The sequence below is a fragment of the Sinocyclocheilus anshuiensis genome, unplaced genomic scaffold (assembly GCF_001515605.1).
Source record: "Sinocyclocheilus anshuiensis isolate Anshui unplaced genomic scaffold, SAMN03320099.WGS_v1.1 scaffold821, whole genome shotgun sequence".
NCBI lineage: Eukaryota > Metazoa > Chordata > Actinopteri > Cypriniformes > Cyprinidae > Sinocyclocheilus > Sinocyclocheilus anshuiensis.
In genome coordinates this window covers 401,837-422,999 of record NW_015558606.1, presented here as the reverse complement: position 1 = coordinate 422,999, position 21,163 = coordinate 401,837, and the positions used below count along the sequence as shown (strand labels likewise).

The window sequence follows — 21,163 nt, the reverse complement described above, 5'->3', positions numbered from 1 at the left end:
CACACACACACACACACACACACATATATATATATATATATATATATATATATATATATAAATTAATACTTTGCTGAATAAAAGTTTTAATGTTTTTGAAAAAAAAAGACCTTACATTTTTTAACTGTATATTAAGTTATTTTAAATTGTAATAATATTTCTCAGTATTACAGTTTTTACCTGCATGTAAAATTAAAAAGCATGTAATATAAACTAATTTCAGTTTTTGTAAAGAAAGAGTTTGCCTTTAGGTTTTATGCTGTGGTAAAGTCAGTGCGAGTAATGATCATTAATCCAGATCCAAAAATACTTACAGAACACCAGGACACTTATATGTGACCCTGGACCACAAAACCAGCATAAGGGTCAATTTTTCGAAATTGAGATTTATACATCATCTGAAAGCTGAATAAATACGCTTTCCATTGATGTATGGTTTGTTAGGATAGGACAATATTTGGCCGAGATACAACTATTTGGAAATCTGGAATCTGAGGGTGCAAAAAAATCAAAATATTGAGAAAATTGCCTTTAAAGTTGTCCAAATGAAGTTCTTAGCAATGCATATTACTAATCAAAAATTAAGTTTTAATATATTTACAGTAGGAAATTTACAAAATATCTTCATAGAACATGATCTTTACTTAATATCCTAATAATTTTTGGCATAAAAGAAAAATCAATAATTTTGATCCATTCAATGTTTTTTTGGATATTGCTACAAATATACCCCAGCGACTTAAGACTGGTTTTGTGGTCCAGGGTCACATATGTCATAGCTTTACTTGAGAAGTCTCCGTGAAATTTCTGTCAGTTTAAAAACATTGCTTGAGATATTGAGCTGTGCATCTTTTTTTTTTTTTTTTTTACATACAGGAGCTACTCAACAGCTAGTATTGTAAGAAAATGGATGATTCACCATCAAAACATCTTATTGGCTCCAAGAAGAGAGTCAAAATCCACCCAAACACAGTGACGGTCAAATACGCCACTCACTTTCCCCAGCCTGGAGACGAGGGCTATGATGATGCTCCATCTTTTGAAGACTTCGGCTCATTTGTCGAAGAGACCTCAGACAGGAAGCACCTCACTAACAGCAAGTCAGGCAGGACTTTTTTTGGCACGCTTGACAGTCGGTCCAAACCGGCTGAGGATCAAAAGGAGAAAGGGGTCGGAGGTCAGCTGCAGAGCTTCGGGGAGGCCTCTGTGTTCGCCTCACGCATGACGTGGGCTGCTCTGTTTGGGGCAGCTCTGGCCCACGGCAGCGTGGCTCTCATCACACGTCTAGCTGCCGACCGCTCTAGGGTGCCATCGCTAGAGCTTCTCTTTATCCGCTCCATAATCCAGGTGTTGTCCATCGCGGTGGTGTTTTATTACCAGGAGCCTCCCTTCGGGCCTCAAGGCTACAGACTGCGTCTTTTCTTCTATGGTGTGTGCAATGTCATCTCCATCACGTGTGCGTATACCTCCTTTGCCATCGTCCCGCCCAGCAATGGCGCCATCATGTGGAGAGCCACCACAACGGTCTTCAGCGCCATACTGGCATTTTTACTCATCGATGAGCGACTAGGAATGACAGATGTGGTGACGGTTGTCAGTAGCGTCTTCGGCCTCTGTTTGGTCATGATTCCCAACATCGTAGGCGAGCACCGATCTCTGGGTTTCTGGAAGGAGGCCTTCGGCTACACTATGACGGTGATGGCAGGCTTAATGGCGGCCCTGTCCATGATCATATACCGCGCCATCAAAGAGAGGGTGAGCATGTGGGCTGCACTTTTCACCTTCGGCTGGACCGGAACCGTGTGGGGAGTGTCCACTATGTTCATCCTGCAGGAGCCCATCATTCCACATGATATAGAGACGTGGGGTTATCTAATCGGCGTCTGCGTCTGCTCCACTGTGGCATTCCTGGGGGTCTATTACGCCCTCAACAAATTCCATCCTGCACTAGTCAGCACCGTTCAGCATATGGAGATTGTTGTGGCTATGCTTCTGCAGCTGATTGTGCTCCACATGGTCCCCTCAGTGTATGACATCATCGGGGGTCTCATCATCATCATCAGTGTTGTGGTGCTGACGGCCGTAAAGCTTTACTGGGTGGGCAAGAGCAAAAGACAGGAGTATGAAGAGATCCTCGACTCACCGATAAAGTGATCAAAGTTATTGTTTTATAGATATTTTTGTTGAGTCTGATTTTTCAGGCCTTGAATTACAGTTTTTTAAAATTGCTTAGACACTAAAAGTGGTACTTGAGGTTCACTCAGTGAAACCATTCACTCATATACCTAATCTTTAGACCAAGTCTGCAAAACGACAAGGACATTACGTGCGTTAAACTCAGTTTGCTATTGTAAAACAAACTTTTTTCAAAACTCTAAACACAGTTCTCTACATTGCACACATCATTCAAAACTAACAGCTCTTTTGTTTCATTTGGGAAACACTGCTATTTCAATGCTACACTCATTTACTGATGACCTACAGCCAGTGATCATGTGTGAAAACACTTAAACATAATTTCTTCACTTAGAAATCAAAACTCTGCTTACAGTATATATGAATATGCATATATATATATATATATATAATATGTGTTTGTATATGTGTGTGTATATGTACAATACATACATAGGCACACACACACACACACACACACACACACACACACATATACACTGAATATGCATACAATCCAAGTCAGAAAGTCAACTTTATTTCTAAAGCGTTTTATACAATATAGATTGTTTCACAGCAGCTTCACAATAGTTTCACATTTAAATTCAAAGCAGCAAGTCAATAGTGTCATTATACAGCTCAAGTCAGTTCAGTATTGATTCAGTTCAGTTGCATAACTGTGTAAAATTCATCAGTTGTACATACGTACTGTACTGTATATACAGTGTATATGTGCATATGCATGTATGTGTGAGAGCTATGACAAACTCATGTTCACTCCACTGCACTCTGAACAAGCAAAAGACACACGAGAGTAGTGTTTTACATTTTTCACATTTGTGTAGTTTAGCGTGTATGTGGATAATTATTTTATGCTTGTGTGTACAGTTACTATGCAAAATTACCATTTTTAGAAGAGTTAAATAGTTTTGAATGAAGTGTTTGCTTTTGCAAGATATGTGTGACATTTTGCATGTTGTGTGTGTGTTTTTTGGTTTTGTGTGTAGAGTTTTGAGAAATAGAGCTATAGTTGAAAAAACTGTGTGTAACCATTTTTAAAAAACTGTAATGGTACCCACACTCTTAAAAACAAAGGTTCTTTACAGGCATCTGGTTCCATGAAGAACCTTTAACATCCATGGAACCTTTACATTGCATAAAAGGTTCTTTAGATTTTTAAAATGTTCTTCATACTAAGAAAAAAATTGATCTTTTAAGAAAGGTTCTTTGGGGAACCAAAAATGGTTCTTCTATGGCATCACTGCAAAAATCACATTTGGAATCTTAATTTTTAAGAGGGCACCTCTGACTGAGGTTATTGTGAATGTTTGAGAAAAATATATATGTAAAGTTTATGTAAAGTTTATTCATTGATGAAGTGCCATTGTGAAGTTGTCTTTGACTGTTGTATTATGTGAAGCTAGAAAAGGTTATTGATTCTTCTCGCCCATTATGAAGTAATTATCCATGTTTAGCTATGTCATATCATGTTTCAGTAGGTAGTACATCAAAATAAATGTCTGTGAAGAGGAGCTGCAATGACAACGAGATCTTTTCATAAATATGCACTATTTTCAAAATTGGCATGGTCAATAGTGCCCTCTGTTGGTATTTAGTGACTATATGGCCCTGAGAAGTGGAGCAACAATTTTTGGCACAACCTGATTAGCTTGTGTGAGTGAATCAAATCAGTGTTTGCAACAGTGATTCAGGCTGGTGTCTGCCAGAGCTTTTCTGTTGGCATATGATGCCATGATTTCCAGTTTGCGAAATATTGATGACCGATGCAGTCATGTACTTATTCACTCCAGAGTTTTACTCAGAAATGAAGAAGTTTTAACCATTGTACTGTAATAATATGTTTTGGCAAGGCATTCTCATATTTGAGCTTAAAGTCAAAAGGTTGCATAGTCTGCAGCAGATCCAAAATATTTGACAAAGTAACATTGCATTTTCTTGGATTAAAAAAGCCAATGCATGATCCATGCAAACATATGATTGTTCATTTAATAATAATTTCACTTACAACACTTTGTTTTTCAGAAACAGGAATCTGAGAATGTACCTGTTGTGTCTTTAAAAAATAACAGCAAATACTGTTTCAAACTGAAATATTTTCAAAGATTTGTTTTCTCTTTAATAAAAGCATGTATTAATTTCACTGTGCATTTTTATGAGCTTCTAACCATTTTTGTTAAGTTATAAAAAGAAAACAAATTCTCCAAGCACAATAATGTTTGTCTGTGTTTTGAAAGTTTTATAGGACTTTTCCACAGTGATCACAAGGTGGTAGGAATGGCCAAATAATTACATTAAAACTGAATGAAGCTAGTGAATTTATATTTTAATAATGTTGCTTCAAAAATTGATTTTAAAAATGCTAAAAATCATACATTAAAATGTATAAATAAATATGTTTGAAATTAATTTAATGCTTAAGTTTAAAATTAAAAAAGCCAATATGTAAGTGGTAGTGCGAAGTATCAAATCTTTTCTACATTTTACCTGTGGACTGTATGGCATAATCTCAGTGTGCAAACCATGTCGTCATAACAAACACACTCAAACACATTCAAATACTGTTTCAAACTGAAATATTTTCAAAGATTTGTTTTCTCTTTAATAAAAGCATGTATTAATTTCACTGTGCATTTTTATGAGCTTCTAACCATTTTTGTTAAGTTATAAAAAGAAAACAAATTCTCCAAGCACAATAATGTTTGTCTGTGTTTTGAAAGTTTTATAGGACTTTTCCACAGTGATCACAAGGTGGTAGGAATGGCCAAATAATTACATTAAAACTGAATGAAGCTAGTGAATTTATATTTTAATAATGTTGCTTCAAAAATTGATTTTAAAAATGCTAAAAATCATACATTAAAATGTATAAATAAATATGTTTGAAATTAATTTAATGCTTAAGTTTAAAATTAAAAAAGCCAATATGTAAGTGGTAGTGCGAAGTATCAGATCTTTTCTACATTTTACCTGTGGACTGTATGGCATCATCTCAGTGTGCACCATGTCGTCATAACAAACACACTCAAACACATTCATGTCAGTGCATTGAAATTTGTAGGCTTAGATTTGTGGGTTTTCTGATCATCAGCACAGGCCTGAAGTTCATCCCATAACATCATGTGCAAGCATTTATTGCCTCCCTTGAGAAATATACAAGTCTGGATCAAGGACCTATGACAAGCAGTGCTGTTACCGCTGCTTCAACTAATGGCAGCCTGCTGGCTCACTGAAATCTGAGTGTGTGCTGGAGTTTAGCTCTCTGACTGTAGAGAAGTGATTGCTCAGAGGCATCATAAGTTGCAGATGTGGTCTCTTGCTCAGTGGACTTCTTCTCACAATATCACTCACAGATGGACTTTTAATTCTTAAGAGTTTGTTCACTGAGTTTCCTGATTTAAGAAAACACATCGCTTGAAAACATGTTCATCAGACAAACAGCTATACATTCTTAAAGGATCCTCTGATGTGTTTGAACTTAGTAAAAAAAAATCTCACGCTATGCGACAAAATAATACAAAATAATATCAAATAAAAATAATAAAATAAAAAGTAGCTTTGCAAAGACCTGTCCACAGTTTTTCACTGCGGTCTGAGATTTTATTTGATTTTAATTGATTTGATTTTATCAAGGTCTTTCCAGGCATGCCAGATGATTTGTGGATCCCCTGAAAAGAATCTGATTATGCCGTTTTTTCTGATAGTTTGTAATTTAGAAACTTTTCACTCTTAAGTTTACTCTGCCTCATCAGTGTCAGAAGTTGAAATGATGCAGTGGTCCAGCAGTTAACTGAGAACATTTGTTTTTATTGAGGTGGAGCCTGAGGACATATATATCAGACTGTAGCAGACCAGACTTCATGTGCATAATTCATGAATTGTTCATTTATATTTTGTACACAAATTCCTTCTTATTTCATCAATGCTTTCTGTACAGCTGATCATGGATTGACACAGCAAAGTGTGTGTGTGTGTTTTTTTTTTTTACACTGGTCTATTATTTATTGCTATATCAGTGTTATCATATTGGTCTGGCAGATCTGGGGTCCATTTCAGAAAGGAAGTTAAGTGAAAACTAGAGTATGTTAACCCTGAAATGAGGGAAACTCTTGAGTTTTCCGTTTCAGAATGGGAGGTAGGCCTGTCGCAATAATCAATATATCGACTTATCGCGCAATTTTTGTTAGAAAATGTTTATTTACTATTTATTCAGGTTTTTTAAGGTATCTAATGTTTTGATACTTAATTTCCATTATCTAAATATTCTTAAAAATTAAAAGTTTGTTGTCATTTGGAAGTGTGTAGGCCTTCTTGCATTATTATGCTGTTACATTCTGATTATATATTCAGTGGCATAAAATGTTTTTTTAAATGACAATAATATCACTTATCGCAATTATTTCTGGGCCAATAATCGCACAACAAAAAGTTGTTATCGTGACAGGCTTAATGGGAGGTATGTCAAACCCGAGAAAGCAGGGTAAGTCAAGCCCGTTTCTGAAAGGGAGGTAACTTATACTCAGAGTCAGTTACCATGGTAACTTACTCTGTGAATCTAACCTGGTCGGGAGCAGGTTTTCTTCGGTAAACTCAGAGTTTCTTACGGTCTCTTCCCCCTTTTTAAAGTGCAAGCAATGTTTAAATACTTTCATGCACGCTGCAAAAGTGCTTTTCTTGGGGGTGGTTTAAACTTATCTGCCAGTGTGGTAATAAAAATAATCTTAATGCAAATGGAAAACAAGATTATTCGGAGTGTCTATTACTAAATGCAAATTTACAGTAGCTCCGCCCTCCAATGTCACACAATGTTAAATACGAGGCGTGCAAATAATGGCTTCAGTGGTCTAGGCAGTAGTGCATTGGGCGTGGAGAACTAGCTTGTGACGCGATTGATCTGTTTCTAGTCCGCCTTTTGCCGAGCACGCTCTTCTCACTTTTCCCATCACATATCACATTAGAATTTATTTTCAATAAAAATGAAGAAAATGTTCTAAAAGTGGAAGTAACGTGCCTAACGAGTGTTTAATAATGATAGAAGTATTTATAATTTTTATAAATATAATAATTTACACTAGGGTGACCATACGTCCTCTTTTTCCCGGACATGTCCTCTTTTTGGACCTTGAAAAATGCGTCCTAAATCATTGCATTTCTAAATCGCCCAAAATGTCCGGGAATCGACTTTTGCTTTCTACAGTCGCCATTCATAGTGTGCGTTTTTGTATTAGAGCCCTGAAGAAGACTGTGTCCAGTCCCGCCCACTCCCGCAAACATTCTAATATTGCATATAATTTTCGCAAATCACGGGGCCGCTATCAATATGCGGAGAATATAATCTCTTTTGAATGAGCACGCTGTTTGTTCACTTTCACTTTAAGATTAGATATTTGTCATTGAGCTCAGGATCTGTTGAGCAGCAAATCCTCCAGCATGGTCTGTCAGCCATCTCTCCTCTCAACCCGTGATCAGTCAAATCTGACTCCTGCAGCTTGTGTTGGATGCAGGGTTGTCAAGTCCGCATTTTTTTTTTCCAATGGAATTGGGCTACTTTTAAACTGTTGCCATGGCTTGATTTCCCCCCGTGGGTTAAAGGTTTGAAATGTTGCATAAATTAAATTTGACTGAAATGCTTGTATTAAAGTATTTTGCATTCTACCTATGATAAAACTGTTCTAGATGTTAAGTTTTGTGAAGGACGGCCACTGGTAGCTTTTTAGCTGTGTTTATGATAAATATGCACACCAGTGACTGTAAAATATGTATATTAGGTATGGAAATGACATATTTTGAGTCTTGATGTTTGAGATTGCGTTACTTTGGGCGCTTTCGACATTACTTTAACCACCAACCAACCAACCACACCCCAGACCCCCGCCATGGCCCGCCCGCACCCACTGTCCTCTTTTTGGAAAGAAGAAGATTGGGGCCAAGCAATAATAAAAAAAATAAAACCATCTCGAGATTAAAGTCATTATAATTCGAGATTAAACTCATTACATTTCAAGAATAAAGTTATGTTTCAAGAAAAGAATCGTTAAATTTCGAGAAAAAAAAGTCTAGATAAAATGTTGAGAATAAACTCATTAAATTACGAGAAAACAGTTAACTCTCGAGAAAAAAAAAGTTGAGATAAAATTTTGAGAATAAACTCATTAAATTACGAGAAAAAAAGTAACTGTGTTTCGAGAAAACATTCGTTAAATTTTGAGAATAAACACACTTGTGTCATGTTCATTTCATCTCGTTGGACAGTGTCAAACAAGGTGTCTGCAGTGGCGTAGGTTGGAGAGTAATGCACGTGGATGTAGCATATGATGAGATTGATTAGGGTTCAAACCCGTCTTTTGCCAAACTCACTTTTCTTCCTTTTCTCATCACATATCACATCGGAAAAGTGGAACTCAATTGCTTAACGAATGTTTAATGATAATGTATTAATCAGGGGTAGGCAGGCTATAGGGAGGGCTTTGTTGTCCCAATAAGCAGCATCTATTTAATAGCCTAATTTTAATAAATAAAATAATTTACACTCTATGTTATTATTGCATCCTGTTAATGTACAACAATAATGAGGTGCAAATAGTATATATCTGCCAGTATAAAGTATAAATAGCATCTAATTATTATTTACATTTATTGCAAAGAACTGCACACTACTTTTACATGGTAAATAGAATATATCACTATTTTCACTAAGTGTAAATAGCATCTAGAGCTATTTGCACTTAGCCTACTGTAAATAGGATCTATCGGTAAGAAAGTATGCTAATTCCACTTAGTGTAAATAGCCACAGCCGTATTTTTCTTACCCTATTGGCAGATCATTTGCAAAATAAGACAAATGCACTTAAATTATTATTATTATTAGGCCTATTTTATTTCATTTATTTTGTTTATAATTATTTTTTTTGCCTGTGGGATACCATGAAAATGAATAGCCTATTAGTTCAATAACCTACCGTTCTGCCAGTTTTTAGCTGTGATATTATAACAGGGATAAGAAATAAACTTGTATCGACTCTGAAACATAGACTGTATAAAAACATGGAATTCACCCGTAGGTTTCTGAAAAGCATTTTTGAAGCTCAAAGTGGGCGGAGCCGGCCGTCGCCATCTTGGCAGCCCGTCACCGTCACTCACAGATAATCGAAAATGGGCAAAGAGGCGGGAGCTGGTTGCTGAAACCACGCCCACCTAGCTCGATGGCAGTGTCAGTAGCGGTAATCCACCTGTCACTCAAGTGGCCACGCCCTTAATTATGCAGAACTTTCAGGCTTAATATAATTTAAACGGATGAGTTATAAAAATATTCACCCCCCTCACAGTTGTCATGAAAGGCAAAATTAGCTATATAGACCAAAACCACTTTTTGGTTTCACGACAGAGACCTGAAGGTTGCCGCTTGCTCTGAAGTATGCAGACGTCTTTTTGTCGGGTGCTGTTGCCATGGTGAATCGTAATATCGGAGCTCCATTGATCATGGCTTTTCATAGTCGTGGTGCACGCGCTTAACTCAGAGTCAACCTACTCAGAGTCGATTGAACTAACTCAATTCAGCTGTTCTGAAACCGAAAACTCAGAGTAACTCCCATCTCAGAGTAAGTCAACTCAGAGTTCAAGTTTTAACTCAGAGTTGCTTGAACCTCCTAATTGAAACAGGCCCCTGTTCTTGGCTAGGATAACCTACAGACTGGACCAGACTTTATGCCAATCATCAAAAATCTGGTTTTGTGAGACCAGTTTGTAATTAGGGCTAGATTTATGGTTAAGTTTATGGTTTGAAATAGAACAAGGTATTTATTTATAGGAACAGGATCATGGAAAAATAGCTTTAAAAAAAGGTAATGTATTTCGTCACTTGCGTTTTTGGAAATGCAAATAGTAATGCAAATGTCTCTAAATATGTGTCACAGCTACGTTAAGCGCACATAGATGAAGAAGAAGGTTTATAAAGTCTTTAATCCAACACACAGAGTAGCATAAACGCAGAAATTATTGTTGACGCGACTGGACAAACTTACACAGGAACTTAAATAGACAGACCAAACAAGGATCATTAGCTACACACACCTGTACAGAATGACACAATTAACTCAGTGAAAAGGGAACGGGTCCCCTTGTCCAAATACCCAAACTTGCAGTCTTGGCCACTTGAGAGCATGTGCGCGTAACAGGAAGTAAGTGCGCAAGACTGTCCCAGGTCTTAAAAATACCAAAGCGCAGTGCCCTTAACGCACACTAAATCCACACTATCTCGAATACCGCTCCGGAGTAATAATAATAAGATATTACATATAATTTGGTGGTAAAACAAAGTGCTACACATTTTATTGCTGCAAAGATTAGTATATTTATTTTTGTACAACATTTGCAACTGCTTTTTATCACTTAATTAAATTGTGTCATCTATAGGGACTACTGAACAGACATTTAGAAGTTGATTTTAAAATGCAAAGTATTGAAAATAATAATAAAACTCTGTAATTACAACACTATAAGTGTGTCCCATCAGGTAATGAAAAGTTCGACACACACTTGTGGTCTTCATGCTCACTTGAACACTTGGGCCAAATACAGGAAATACGTCATACAAGTAGTCAAATGGTCAAGTGCAAGACTGCAAGTGTGAGTATTTGGACAAGGCAGGTTAAGACGAAAACAAAGTCCAAACTGAATGACATGTGACAATATGTTTATTTGTTATTCCATTATTTATTTGTCTGTTGCATGAAATCCTCACAAAGCCCAGCACATTGGCCCTCGTTTCCAGTGCAGGGCAGCTGCAGGCGTTTCCTATAGTAAACAGCTGCCATGCATTTGTAGGTTTTGGAGGGGTCACAAACGCTTGAAGTGTTTGTGATTTATTTGGGCTCTGTTATCCTTCCTTTCAAGCTGCTAAAGGAAAATAAAGTGAAAGTGAGGTTCATTTTCAGGTGTTGTGATTGTTCCAGATATCTCATTGTCTAATCAGACGTGGCAGATGAAGTGAATGCTGTCAAAATTGTGAGATACTAAACATAATTATGAGATAAAAACTCAAAATTATGACATTTCATATCAGATAAAATCATAATTTTGAGATAAAAATTCTAAATTATGAGATGCTAAATCATAATTATGTAGTAAAAAAAACATAATTATGAGATAAAAACTCAAAATTATGACATTTCATATCATATAAAATCATAATTTTGAGATCAAAATTCTAAATTATGAGATGCTAAATCATAATTATGTAGTAAAAAATAAAAAATTATGACACTAAGACAATTATGAGAGAAAAAAGTCATTATGACAAAATTCTAAATTATGAGATACTAAAACAATTATGAGATAAAAAGTAAAAAATTATGAAAAATCATAATTCTGAAATAAGTCATAATTATGACATAAAACAATTCTAAATTATGAGATACTAAATTATAATTATGGAACAAAAGTCAAAATTATGACATACTGAGTCATATTTATGAGATAGAAAGTCAAAATTATGACAGCGTCAAAATTATGAATTAATGAAAAGTGAATGTACTATATCAATTGAAATGAGAGAAAATAACTAGGAAGCGATGTTCATTTATGAGGTAAATTATGAGATAAAAAGTAATTATAAAAATATAACTATAAAATGACTTTTATGTCATAATTATTACTTTTTAACTCAAAATATTAACTTTTATGTAATAATTTTGACCTTTTATATCATAATTATGAGTTTGTATTCCATAAGTTTGACTTTTTTATGTAATAATTACCACTTTTTATGTCATAATTATGATTTACAAAAGCATAGACTTTTTTCTTCTGTGGTGGAAATGGGCTTCCATCGGGGTTTAGAGTTTTTAATGGGAGTTATCTTATTTAATCTTTATTATTGTCTCTCTCTGCCTCTGTAGTTCTGCCTCTTTCTCTCTTTAACCCTCTCTTACTTTTTCATATATATAGCATGGATGCCCTGCCTGTCCCTTTTCTCAGTCACTGAACCTTCCTCTCAGGAAGCAATTCGGCTCCCTTTAACTGTGACCTCATTCCCTTAAATTACAGCTCTGTCCACTGGACCAGGTGCTCCAGAGGTACATTTGACAACCTTTCTTTCACAATAACTCTGAAGGTTTGTAAACAGATGACAGCTGGGAGAGCTGGGAGAACTTGCTCATGTTCAGTGTCGTTTACTCACATTACACACAATATTGATCCACTGGGGGACCAACTATTAAATGACCCATGAAGACCCACATATGGTCAATAAAACTGCAGTACAGCCTATAGATTCACTCTCTAATCTATAGATCAGTGGTGCTCATCTGGTTTAGTTTCATGACCCAGATGCAACATTAGCCCCAACATAATATAAGAACTATTCATCATATAAAATATCAATAAAATTGAATACAGATATTAAAATGTAATAATATGATCATGAACTGCATAGGTTCATTATGCCAAATTCTTAACATGACATAAGTTGAATAGGAACATTTAAAGCTTTGTAAACAGGGAGCTGAATGTTGTTCAAATGTCCTCTGTTGTCAGCTCCAGGGTTTCGCTGTCTTGTAGTTCCTCTCAAGGCTTCTTCCTAATCTGTTCAATTTGGCTTAATCACTGTGAGGTTGTAAGGCACAGTTTGTTTTTCTTTTCCTTTTTATATTTTCTGTAGGGCTGTTCTGGAAAAATATGTCATAAAAAGTGATTATACAACAATCATTCCCGGTTCTCGAATTTGATTGACTGAGCAGCATGACAAGCATGCTGATTTGGTCTTTAGTTTAATTTTTAGTTTTTGTCATTTATATTACTATTGTTTATTTATTTATTTTTCCTTATAGCTCACTTTTAGTTTTCAATTCACCCCAGTTAGTCATTTTAGTGTTTCAACTTAAACTTGTACTGTGACTGAGAACCACCATTTACCTGTGATATTTATCATTATGAAATATAGGTCCTAGAACTGGTATAACTGCTCCTGCACCTGAACTGCCAGTGACACCAAGTTCATTCATGTACTGGACAGAAAAGTATACCTTGAATGCAGTATAAGCCTGCTAAATGTGTAAATGTAAATATAGAACATGCATAAATGTTTATTACATTATTACATTTTACAAACACTTTTATCCAAAGCGCTATAAATCGTCACAGAGCCAATAATATTCATAGTGTACAATGTTTATTAGAAAGCTATAAGTCTGCACTCTGTCTGTTAACTTATAATAGTGATGTACATGCATAGCTGCCTTGAGTTTCTACAGAAGACCCTGTAAGTGTTTGAGGCCCAGCCTGCCACTACAGAGTCTACAGAAAGGACCCCTTGACAGCCATTGGCTAAGGGCAGTCATGTGTGTGGGGTGGAGAGTTGCTCTGTCAATAACTCTGGACTTTCAGGAAGTTCTCATGGAATAGCTACTCCTCTGTTACCAAGAGAGAAAGAGAGAGCCGTAGTGTGTGAGAGAGGGGGGCTGCTCGCAGAGCTGGGAATGATATGGCCAACCTTTTCAAACACTTCTTTCGTGAGTGCATATTTATTATCTTTTCTATTGAAGGACTAAAATAACACTTTTGCTTAATACAGTTGTTGCCATTCCCATGTATTCATGTATTTTTGACTTAAATCTCTGAAGAAAGAACCGTTTCTGTGAGTTTCTTCATACTGGATGTGATTTTTAAGTTATACTTGTGTTGTCAGCCCTTTGTAACTGCTGCTGTGGTTATTTTGCCATCTATGATCAGCTGAAAGTGGGCGGATAAAGGTTTCAAAGACTGAATGCACACAGTATAATGTCTTCACAGTTATTTTTCAGTTTGGTATTATTCAGAATATATGTTTCTCCTCTATTATATTAAGAATACGAAAACATTATTAAGCGTTGAAGTGCATAATGATTTGGTTTTTCTTTTGGCGACTTGTGTGTCTCTGGGTTGTAAACCTGGATGAGCCACTCATATAATGTCATACGCACAACTGCGAGCACATTGACATACATTTTACAGGGCAGTTAGGCTGCACTCAGGTACTTCAAATACTTTCTTCTTCTATAAAATTGGCAATAAGAGAGGGAGGAAATAGCACCAGGCCCTTCGGGGGTTGCTTGGACACGCTTAAAAAACAATAATCAAAGCAGAAACCCATACAGGCTCCCTCAATCTCCTCTACTGTCAACTTGAGCTGCTCTGTGAAGGCAGCCGGAAGCTCTCTAATTCAAAGCAGATTTCTAGCGCAGGAAAACAGAAGGATGTGAGGCAATGAATAATTGAGGCCTTTGACTCGGGGTTTCTTTCTCTCTCATTACATTCTTCTTCCCCTTTGTAACACATTCAGCATTTCAAAGTGTTTTATTTCCCATATTACAGTGGACAAGACAGTGGGGCGTCGTGACTTGGCAGAGTGAAGCAGCGGATCTTGGAGGACAAAAGAACAGTAGCAACAGGACAGAACACTTCAACAGATGAGACTCCTTATTTGCGTTAGCTTTTTTCCGCACTTGTTTTGTTTGCTCACTACTGAATAGCCAAACTTGAAAATTCAAGAGAAGAGGGGGAAAATTGCAGGCTGTTCTGATGGCCTCCTGCCAGCTCTCTTTCTTGCTCTCTATGTCTGCCTTTCTTTCTCGCTCTGTCTGTGCATTAGTATGCCGTGGAAGTTCGGAGAAGCTATTGTATACCAAACTGAGGCGTGACCGATTCCAGCACAAAAGGAAAATGTCTCAAGTTTTAGTTGTGTAATTTTGCATTCAGAAATCTGTTGCGGAAAATTAGCCACAAAACAAAACATATCGTTGGTTGAAATGGGAAAAGAAAAGGGCAGAGCAGCTGTGAGGTCAAAAGTGAACAGAAACACATGCTGAAGTTCATCACGGGTTTGTATTTGTGTGGATGCGTGTGTTGCGTCGCTCTGAGAATTAACGGCGCTACCTTTGCTGACAGTTCTTGGACGCTACATCTGTTTGTGAAGAGGCTATTTGTCTCATGATGTCATTGGTTGAGTGAGCTCAGCCCGTACAGAAACAAAGGCGGGGTGATTTGGCTGTGTTCGCTCGGTTCCTGTCGTGGATATGAGAATGCAGCTTGCCACGGGTCACATTACATTGATAATCACGCTCAGCTTTTTCAAAAACCTGGGCTGAGCGAGAGATCTCATTCAATACTGATGACAACAAAATTAGGTCAATCCAAAATGTTCAGTTATGCTTCTTTGGAAAAATGGTGAAATTGGAAAAAAGCCACATGCAAACTTTGCCAGACATATGCAAACTCATTTCGGTTACAAACCCAATTCATTGCATCTCTGTTCAGTTTTGAGTTGAAGTCCACTCCAAGACGTTATGACCATCTCAGTGCTGTTCCCAACCTCTTTTCATATTGAACTTTTGTGTTGCCAAGGTTTTTACTTTAGGATGAATTCTGCCTTATCTCTGCTTTTGAATGTTTTTCCGCATGTGGAAAACTGGGAAATTGACTGGTAAGCTGAGCTGCCGTTATTCTGGCTGTCAGAGGAAATGAAACAAAAGCAGACAGGACACAGTGCCTCACGCTCCGACCTTGAGTCACTTCATGAAGACAGTTAAGATCTGCGTGGATCCTGCTTTCATTACCGTTGTCTGGAATTTCCGTTGAAATTTCCATGGTCGTTGGAATACAGCGGCTGCTACGGATGAGTTTGGAAAGTTCAATTTGATGGAGCAGATGAGCTCTGTAATTCCACACATATGAATGAGTTAACTGGATCACGAGGCTCTTTTACATTTCAACACGCTGTCCCACTTTTTTGTGCTGGTGTTTATTTTACAGGAAGCTCTTCTATCACTCTTCTGCTTTTTCTTCCTGTTGATATTCATGGATGGGCAAAAATTAGATATCCTTTTTTCTTTTTCTTTTTTTTTTACCATTTCTTGGGCATTCTTATAACTGTGTTTTATAGACAGTACAAACAACTCTAGTTATGTATGCATCTCTGGTTGAAGGGAATGATGAATATGTTGATGAATGAGTGAATCTGTGTGGTATACCAAAAAAATATTGTGTCATTTACATACACCAGCTATATTTCAGCTGAAAGACTATTCAAAAGTTTGGAATCATTATGAGAATTAAAAAAAAAAAAAAAAGATACCCCATTTACATATACAAGCTACATATATGCTAAAACTATTCAAAAGTTATGACGATTTTAAAAATATTATTTAAAAAATAATAATAATCATAGATCTGTTAACCAAAGTGCCACTGATTTTTGAAATAACAGTATTATATTTGATACATTTTACAGGTAAAATATAATTTTAAATGTATAAATGTATAAATTCTATTTTAATCATTAAAAATGTAAAATAGAATTTAAAAGGCATACATATATAAATTAAATATTAGTTTTAAAATATGTCAAATGTAATATTTTATTATTCTGGTCTGGCAACTTTCGTATTATTAGCACTGTTGAAAATGTGTGTAAAACATATATTTTTTTAATTGCTTGAGTTTTGAGTACACACATTTCTGAAGACCAATTTTAGTTTCAACAAAGGTCAAAAAGGAACATGTTTCTGTAGAAACTCATCAGCCTATTGTTCTTCTTAAGACTTTTCCGTGAACTGCTCTCTAGAAAGAACAGAACAAACTGGATCTAACCAGTACAGAGAGAAGTGGACGGCTGCTGCACAAAAACAAAATGAGGAGCACATCAAAGTCTCTAGTTTGAGAAACAACCCCCTCACTGGTGCTCAGCTGGCTGCTTCATTGAAAACTACGTGTCAAATAATCAGTTTCATCAGCAACAGTGAGGAAATGACTCTGGGAAGCTGCTGACCTTTAGACAGAGTTTAATCTGAAACTTAAATAAGCTAATAAATTGTGCTGTTATGGGAACTGTTCAGTTGCGAGGCCGGTGAGAATTGCCCTAAATGCCTATAACACCCGTGGGAAGTGCTGTGGAAAGCATGAGATGAAACTTCAGGTGAATTAGTTCATTTAATTTGATGCATCCTTGGTGAACATGTATCAGTTTATTTTTAAAACTTTCATAGTGATTCCAAACTTTTGAACGATATACATATTTTGCTCCATATGTTTTATCTTCCTGTGTATGCAGAGACATTTGTTTTGAGGCTTGGTAGATACCTAATAGTTGCAAATGATTATAAAACAGCTTCTGCATCTTTGCATCTTTATTATGATCCAAATTATTCCAAAAAAAGAATGAGATGTTGACAGGAATGGGTGTGTGTTTTATCATTTGTGTAGACACACAGACTCATCCAGTGGATTCAGGCCCAGAAATGAGTGTTTTAAACTGATCAAAATTGATGTTTCATTACCCAATCACTAAATTGGAATTTCAGGGTGTGTTTTTCCTGACTTGATTTAGTAGTCATGTAAAACAGTTTATGCAAGAGGGCAAACCTGTCAAACATTGATGGCATGTCAATTTCTCAGTGTTTACATTATTGGCATACTCAAGTCATGAAGACACAGGATGATAGTTGGTCTAAATTATTTGCAGATTTGAAGTCTGTAGCATATAAATTATTAGGGTTTGGGCTGTCAGTCTGTGACTGCGCAACTGGAATATTGTTGTTGTACAAATTTACCAAAAGTGGGACAGATGAAAATAATGATTCTGTAGAAAATACAAAAAAATATATTTTCTTTTTTTTTCTTGTACACTTTACATATAAATTGTTATATGTAAGTGGACTTTTATGTTTTTATTGTATGAATAAGATGTACCTCTATGTATTTTTTTTTTTTTTTAAGAAATTAACACTTTAATTTAGCAAGGATGCATTCAGTTGATCAAAAGTGACAGTAAACACATTTATAATTTTGCAAAATATTTCTATTTTAAATAAATGCTACTTTCTATTCATCAAAGAATCCTGATAGAAATGAATCATGGTTTCAAAAAAAATTGCTCAACTATTTTCAACATTAATAATAATATCAGTGTTTCTTGAGCAGCAAATCAGCATATGATTTCTGAAGGTTCATGTGACACTGAAGGCTGCTGAAAATTCAGTTTAGCCATCACAGGAAAATATAGAAAACTGTTATATTAAATTATAATATTATTTCACAAAATTGCTGTATTTTTGATGCAGCCTTGTTGAGCATAACAGACTTCTTTTAAAACCATTAAAATAGCTTTCTGACCCCTCACTTTTAAGTTTGCATAATAGGACTAGGTGTTATAGTTCATTTTTTGTTACTTTTAGGAGCTTCAAGTTCAATTTCAAGGGACTGAACTCTGAAGAAACAAAAATAACAGGATTTGTCTTGTTTGGGGATTAACTGTGGTCTCATATGAATATAGCAGTGTAACCTTGACAATTTCACATTATAAAGCTAAATTATGTCAGTTTGTAAAGGTAAAGTAAGACTATGCTAGCTTGTGAGTATTATGTTTCTTAACAGCACATTTGCTATAAAGAAACATCATTGTCCAAATGCTCATATTACATAATTCTTTTCTCCAGGGATTGGGAAGGTGAAGCAGAAAGGCTGTATGCGAGATTTGCCCTCCAGCACAGAGAAATATGACTGCGATGAGCGACTGTATGACCTCAATCTCCCCGCACTGGTGAAGTTCAACTACACCGCAGAGCGGGGCGATGAACTCTCCTTGGTGAAGGGCACAAGGGTCATCGTCATGGAGAAGTGCAGTGACGGTTGGTGGCGAGGAACCTATAATGGCCTTTCTGGATGGTTTCCCTCCAATTATGTCACAGAGGATGTGGATGGGACGATGAGGGGCGACTCCATGGGCTCTCTTAAAGACAGACTGACATCTGTGGGGCACAATAACAATGGCTCTCAGGTTCTGGAGACTGTACAGGCACTTTATCATTTCAGCTCCGGCAATGTCGAGGAGCTGAATTTCAACAAGGATGAACTTATGGATGTGTTGGAGAAACCTGAGAATGATCCTGAATGGTGGAAGTGTAGAAAAGAAAATGGGCAAGTGGGTTTAGTGCCCAAGAACTATGTTACAGTTGTACAGAAAACACATAGAGAACTGGGGAATTCAGGACCACTTTCTTCAAACTATGACATTAAGCCTTCTATGGACGGAAAGTTTGGAGGAAAACCATGGTACTATGGCAAACTGACACGGCATCAGGCTGAGATGGTATTGAACCAGATGGGAGTGGATGGTGACTTCCTCATCAGAGACAGCGAGTCTACGGTAACTCAGTTTAATTGAAATTGAGATCATTTAATTTAATTATATTTAACCAGGTGGTATCCATGACATTTAGCATTTTTTACACATTTATTTAATACAATAGTTCACCCAAAATTAAAATGTTACTCCAAATTTACTCAACTTCAGGCCATGCAAAGTGTGATTTTCATGTGAACAAATTCAGCATGCCATCACTTATTCACTATGATCCTCTACCGTGAATGGGTGCCGTCAGAATAAGATGATAAAAGCTGATAAAAACATCACAATAATCCACAACCCAACTCCAATCCATCAATTAACCTTTTGTGAAGTGTTTGTAATAAACAGATCCATCATTAATACGTTTTTAATTTTAAACTGTTAAAATATAAGTCCTAATTGTCTCGCCTGAATCAGGAGAGAAGTATGCACAGATCAAGTACCATTTACAAGCGAAAGTTCTAAACAAATATGTCTGTTGATTTTGATGTGAAAGGACAACAAAGGATGGTCTTTTTCACTGGAGGAAGCGTTGTTATGGATTATGGACTCCAATTAATTATGGATTTCCAGAAGTGATGGTTTAAAGTTAAAACACATTAATGATGGTTGTTTCTACAAACACACAGCTTTTCACTTTACAAGATGATAATTGATTAACTAGATTATTGTGATGTTTTTATCAGCTGTTTGGACAGCTGTTTTTATCATTCTGACGGCACCCATTCACTGCAGAGCATCCATTGCTGAGCAAGTTATGTAATGCTAAATTTCTACACCTGTTCAGATGAAGAAACAAACTCATCTACATTTTGGATGGCCTGAGGGTGAGTAAATTTTCAGCACATTTTAATTTTTGGGTGAACTATAATTAGACTATGCAGAAAGTCACAAACATTTTCATTTGTGCTTTGTTGTGAACACAACGTTTCATTGTTTACTTTCCAGCCAAACGACTTCTCCATCTCTCTGAAGGCAGTGTACAAGAACAAACATTTCAAGGTGCAGCTAACCGATGGATTCTACTGCATTGGTCAGCGCAAGTTCAGCTCCATGGAGGATTTGGTGGAACATTACAAAAAGGCTCCCATATTTACCAGTGAACATGGAGATAAACTGTACCTGATTAAAGCGTTAACCTGAGCCTATTAAGAGTTACAGACTCTGTAACATCTAACCCTGTTATTCATCAGCAACAATATGAAACTATGTTGACTGTGCATTAAGATAGTGTGGAAACTCTTTTGATTAAATGTTTAAATGTAAATGTTAGTGTATTTACAATTACATACAGTAAAAATGTGTTTGCTTCAGCATTGCTCCAATTTAGGATTTTCAACATTTAAATGCAAACTCAGGATGATAAGCTATTTTTGTAATTGTACAGCTGTTCCAGTGCAGCAGTCCAAAAATAATTTCCTCACTTGCCCTTAGTGTGTACTTTATGCTCATGCTATAGGCTTATTGTGATTGTTCAGTTTTGAAGTGGTAAGAGTGTTAAAGGGGTGGTTGATTGCGATTTCACTTGTTTAACGTTAGTTAGTGTTTAATGTTGCTGTTTGAGCATAAACAATATCTGCAAAGTTACGAAGCTGAAAGTTCAATGCAAACGGAGATATCGTCTTTTAAAATTCTGGCAGTTTAATGCCTACAAAAACGGCTGGTAGGGACTACAACAAGTTACTTCCCGGGTTCGTGACGTAACAAACCCAGATAAACCCCGCCCTCGGGAAAAGGCAGCAAAGGGGGCGAGGCCATGCTGTGCTGCTTTAGAGAAGATGAAGCACATGTTAGACTGCACCCCATAAACAC

The 21,163-nt window shown here is 36.4% G+C and overlaps 2 protein-coding genes across 4 annotated transcripts in view; both read left to right on the top strand.

Annotated features, from left to right (window-relative positions):
* LOC107680231 (solute carrier family 35 member G2-like) overlaps positions 1-2,393 on the top strand; it is a 4,239-nt gene extending 1,846 nt beyond the window's left edge. Inside the window, exon 2 of the mRNA XM_016476032.1 lies at positions 877-2,393. Coding sequence (XP_016331518.1) covers positions 907-2,154 — 1,248 coding nt within the window. The 5' untranslated portion in view covers positions 877-906 and the 3' untranslated portion in view covers positions 2,155-2,393. The remainder of the gene's footprint in view (positions 1-876) is intronic.
* Positions 2,394-13,616: 11,223 nt separating this feature from the next.
* Positions 13,617-20,912, top strand: LOC107680266 (cytoplasmic protein NCK1-like). Of its 3 annotated transcripts, XM_016476088.1 has the most exons (4): positions 13,634-13,700; positions 14,542-14,654; positions 18,660-19,369; positions 20,300-20,912. In XM_016476088.1, exons 3-4 carry the CDS (start codon positions 18,689-18,691, stop codon positions 20,492-20,494), a joined length of 876 nt encoding a protein of 291 aa, XP_016331574.1. In that variant the 5' UTR covers positions 13,634-13,700; positions 14,542-14,654; positions 18,660-18,688; the 3' UTR covers positions 20,495-20,912. The 3 variants fall into 3 exon arrangements, with proteins under 3 accessions (XP_016331573.1, XP_016331575.1, XP_016331574.1); XM_016476087.1 differs by lacking the exon at positions 14,542-14,654 and having other exon boundaries at positions 13,617-13,700; XM_016476089.1 differs by lacking the exons at positions 14,542-14,654; positions 20,300-20,912 and adding an exon at positions 20,050-20,084 and having other exon boundaries at positions 13,617-13,700.
* The last annotated feature ends 251 nt before the right edge of the window (positions 20,913-21,163 follow it).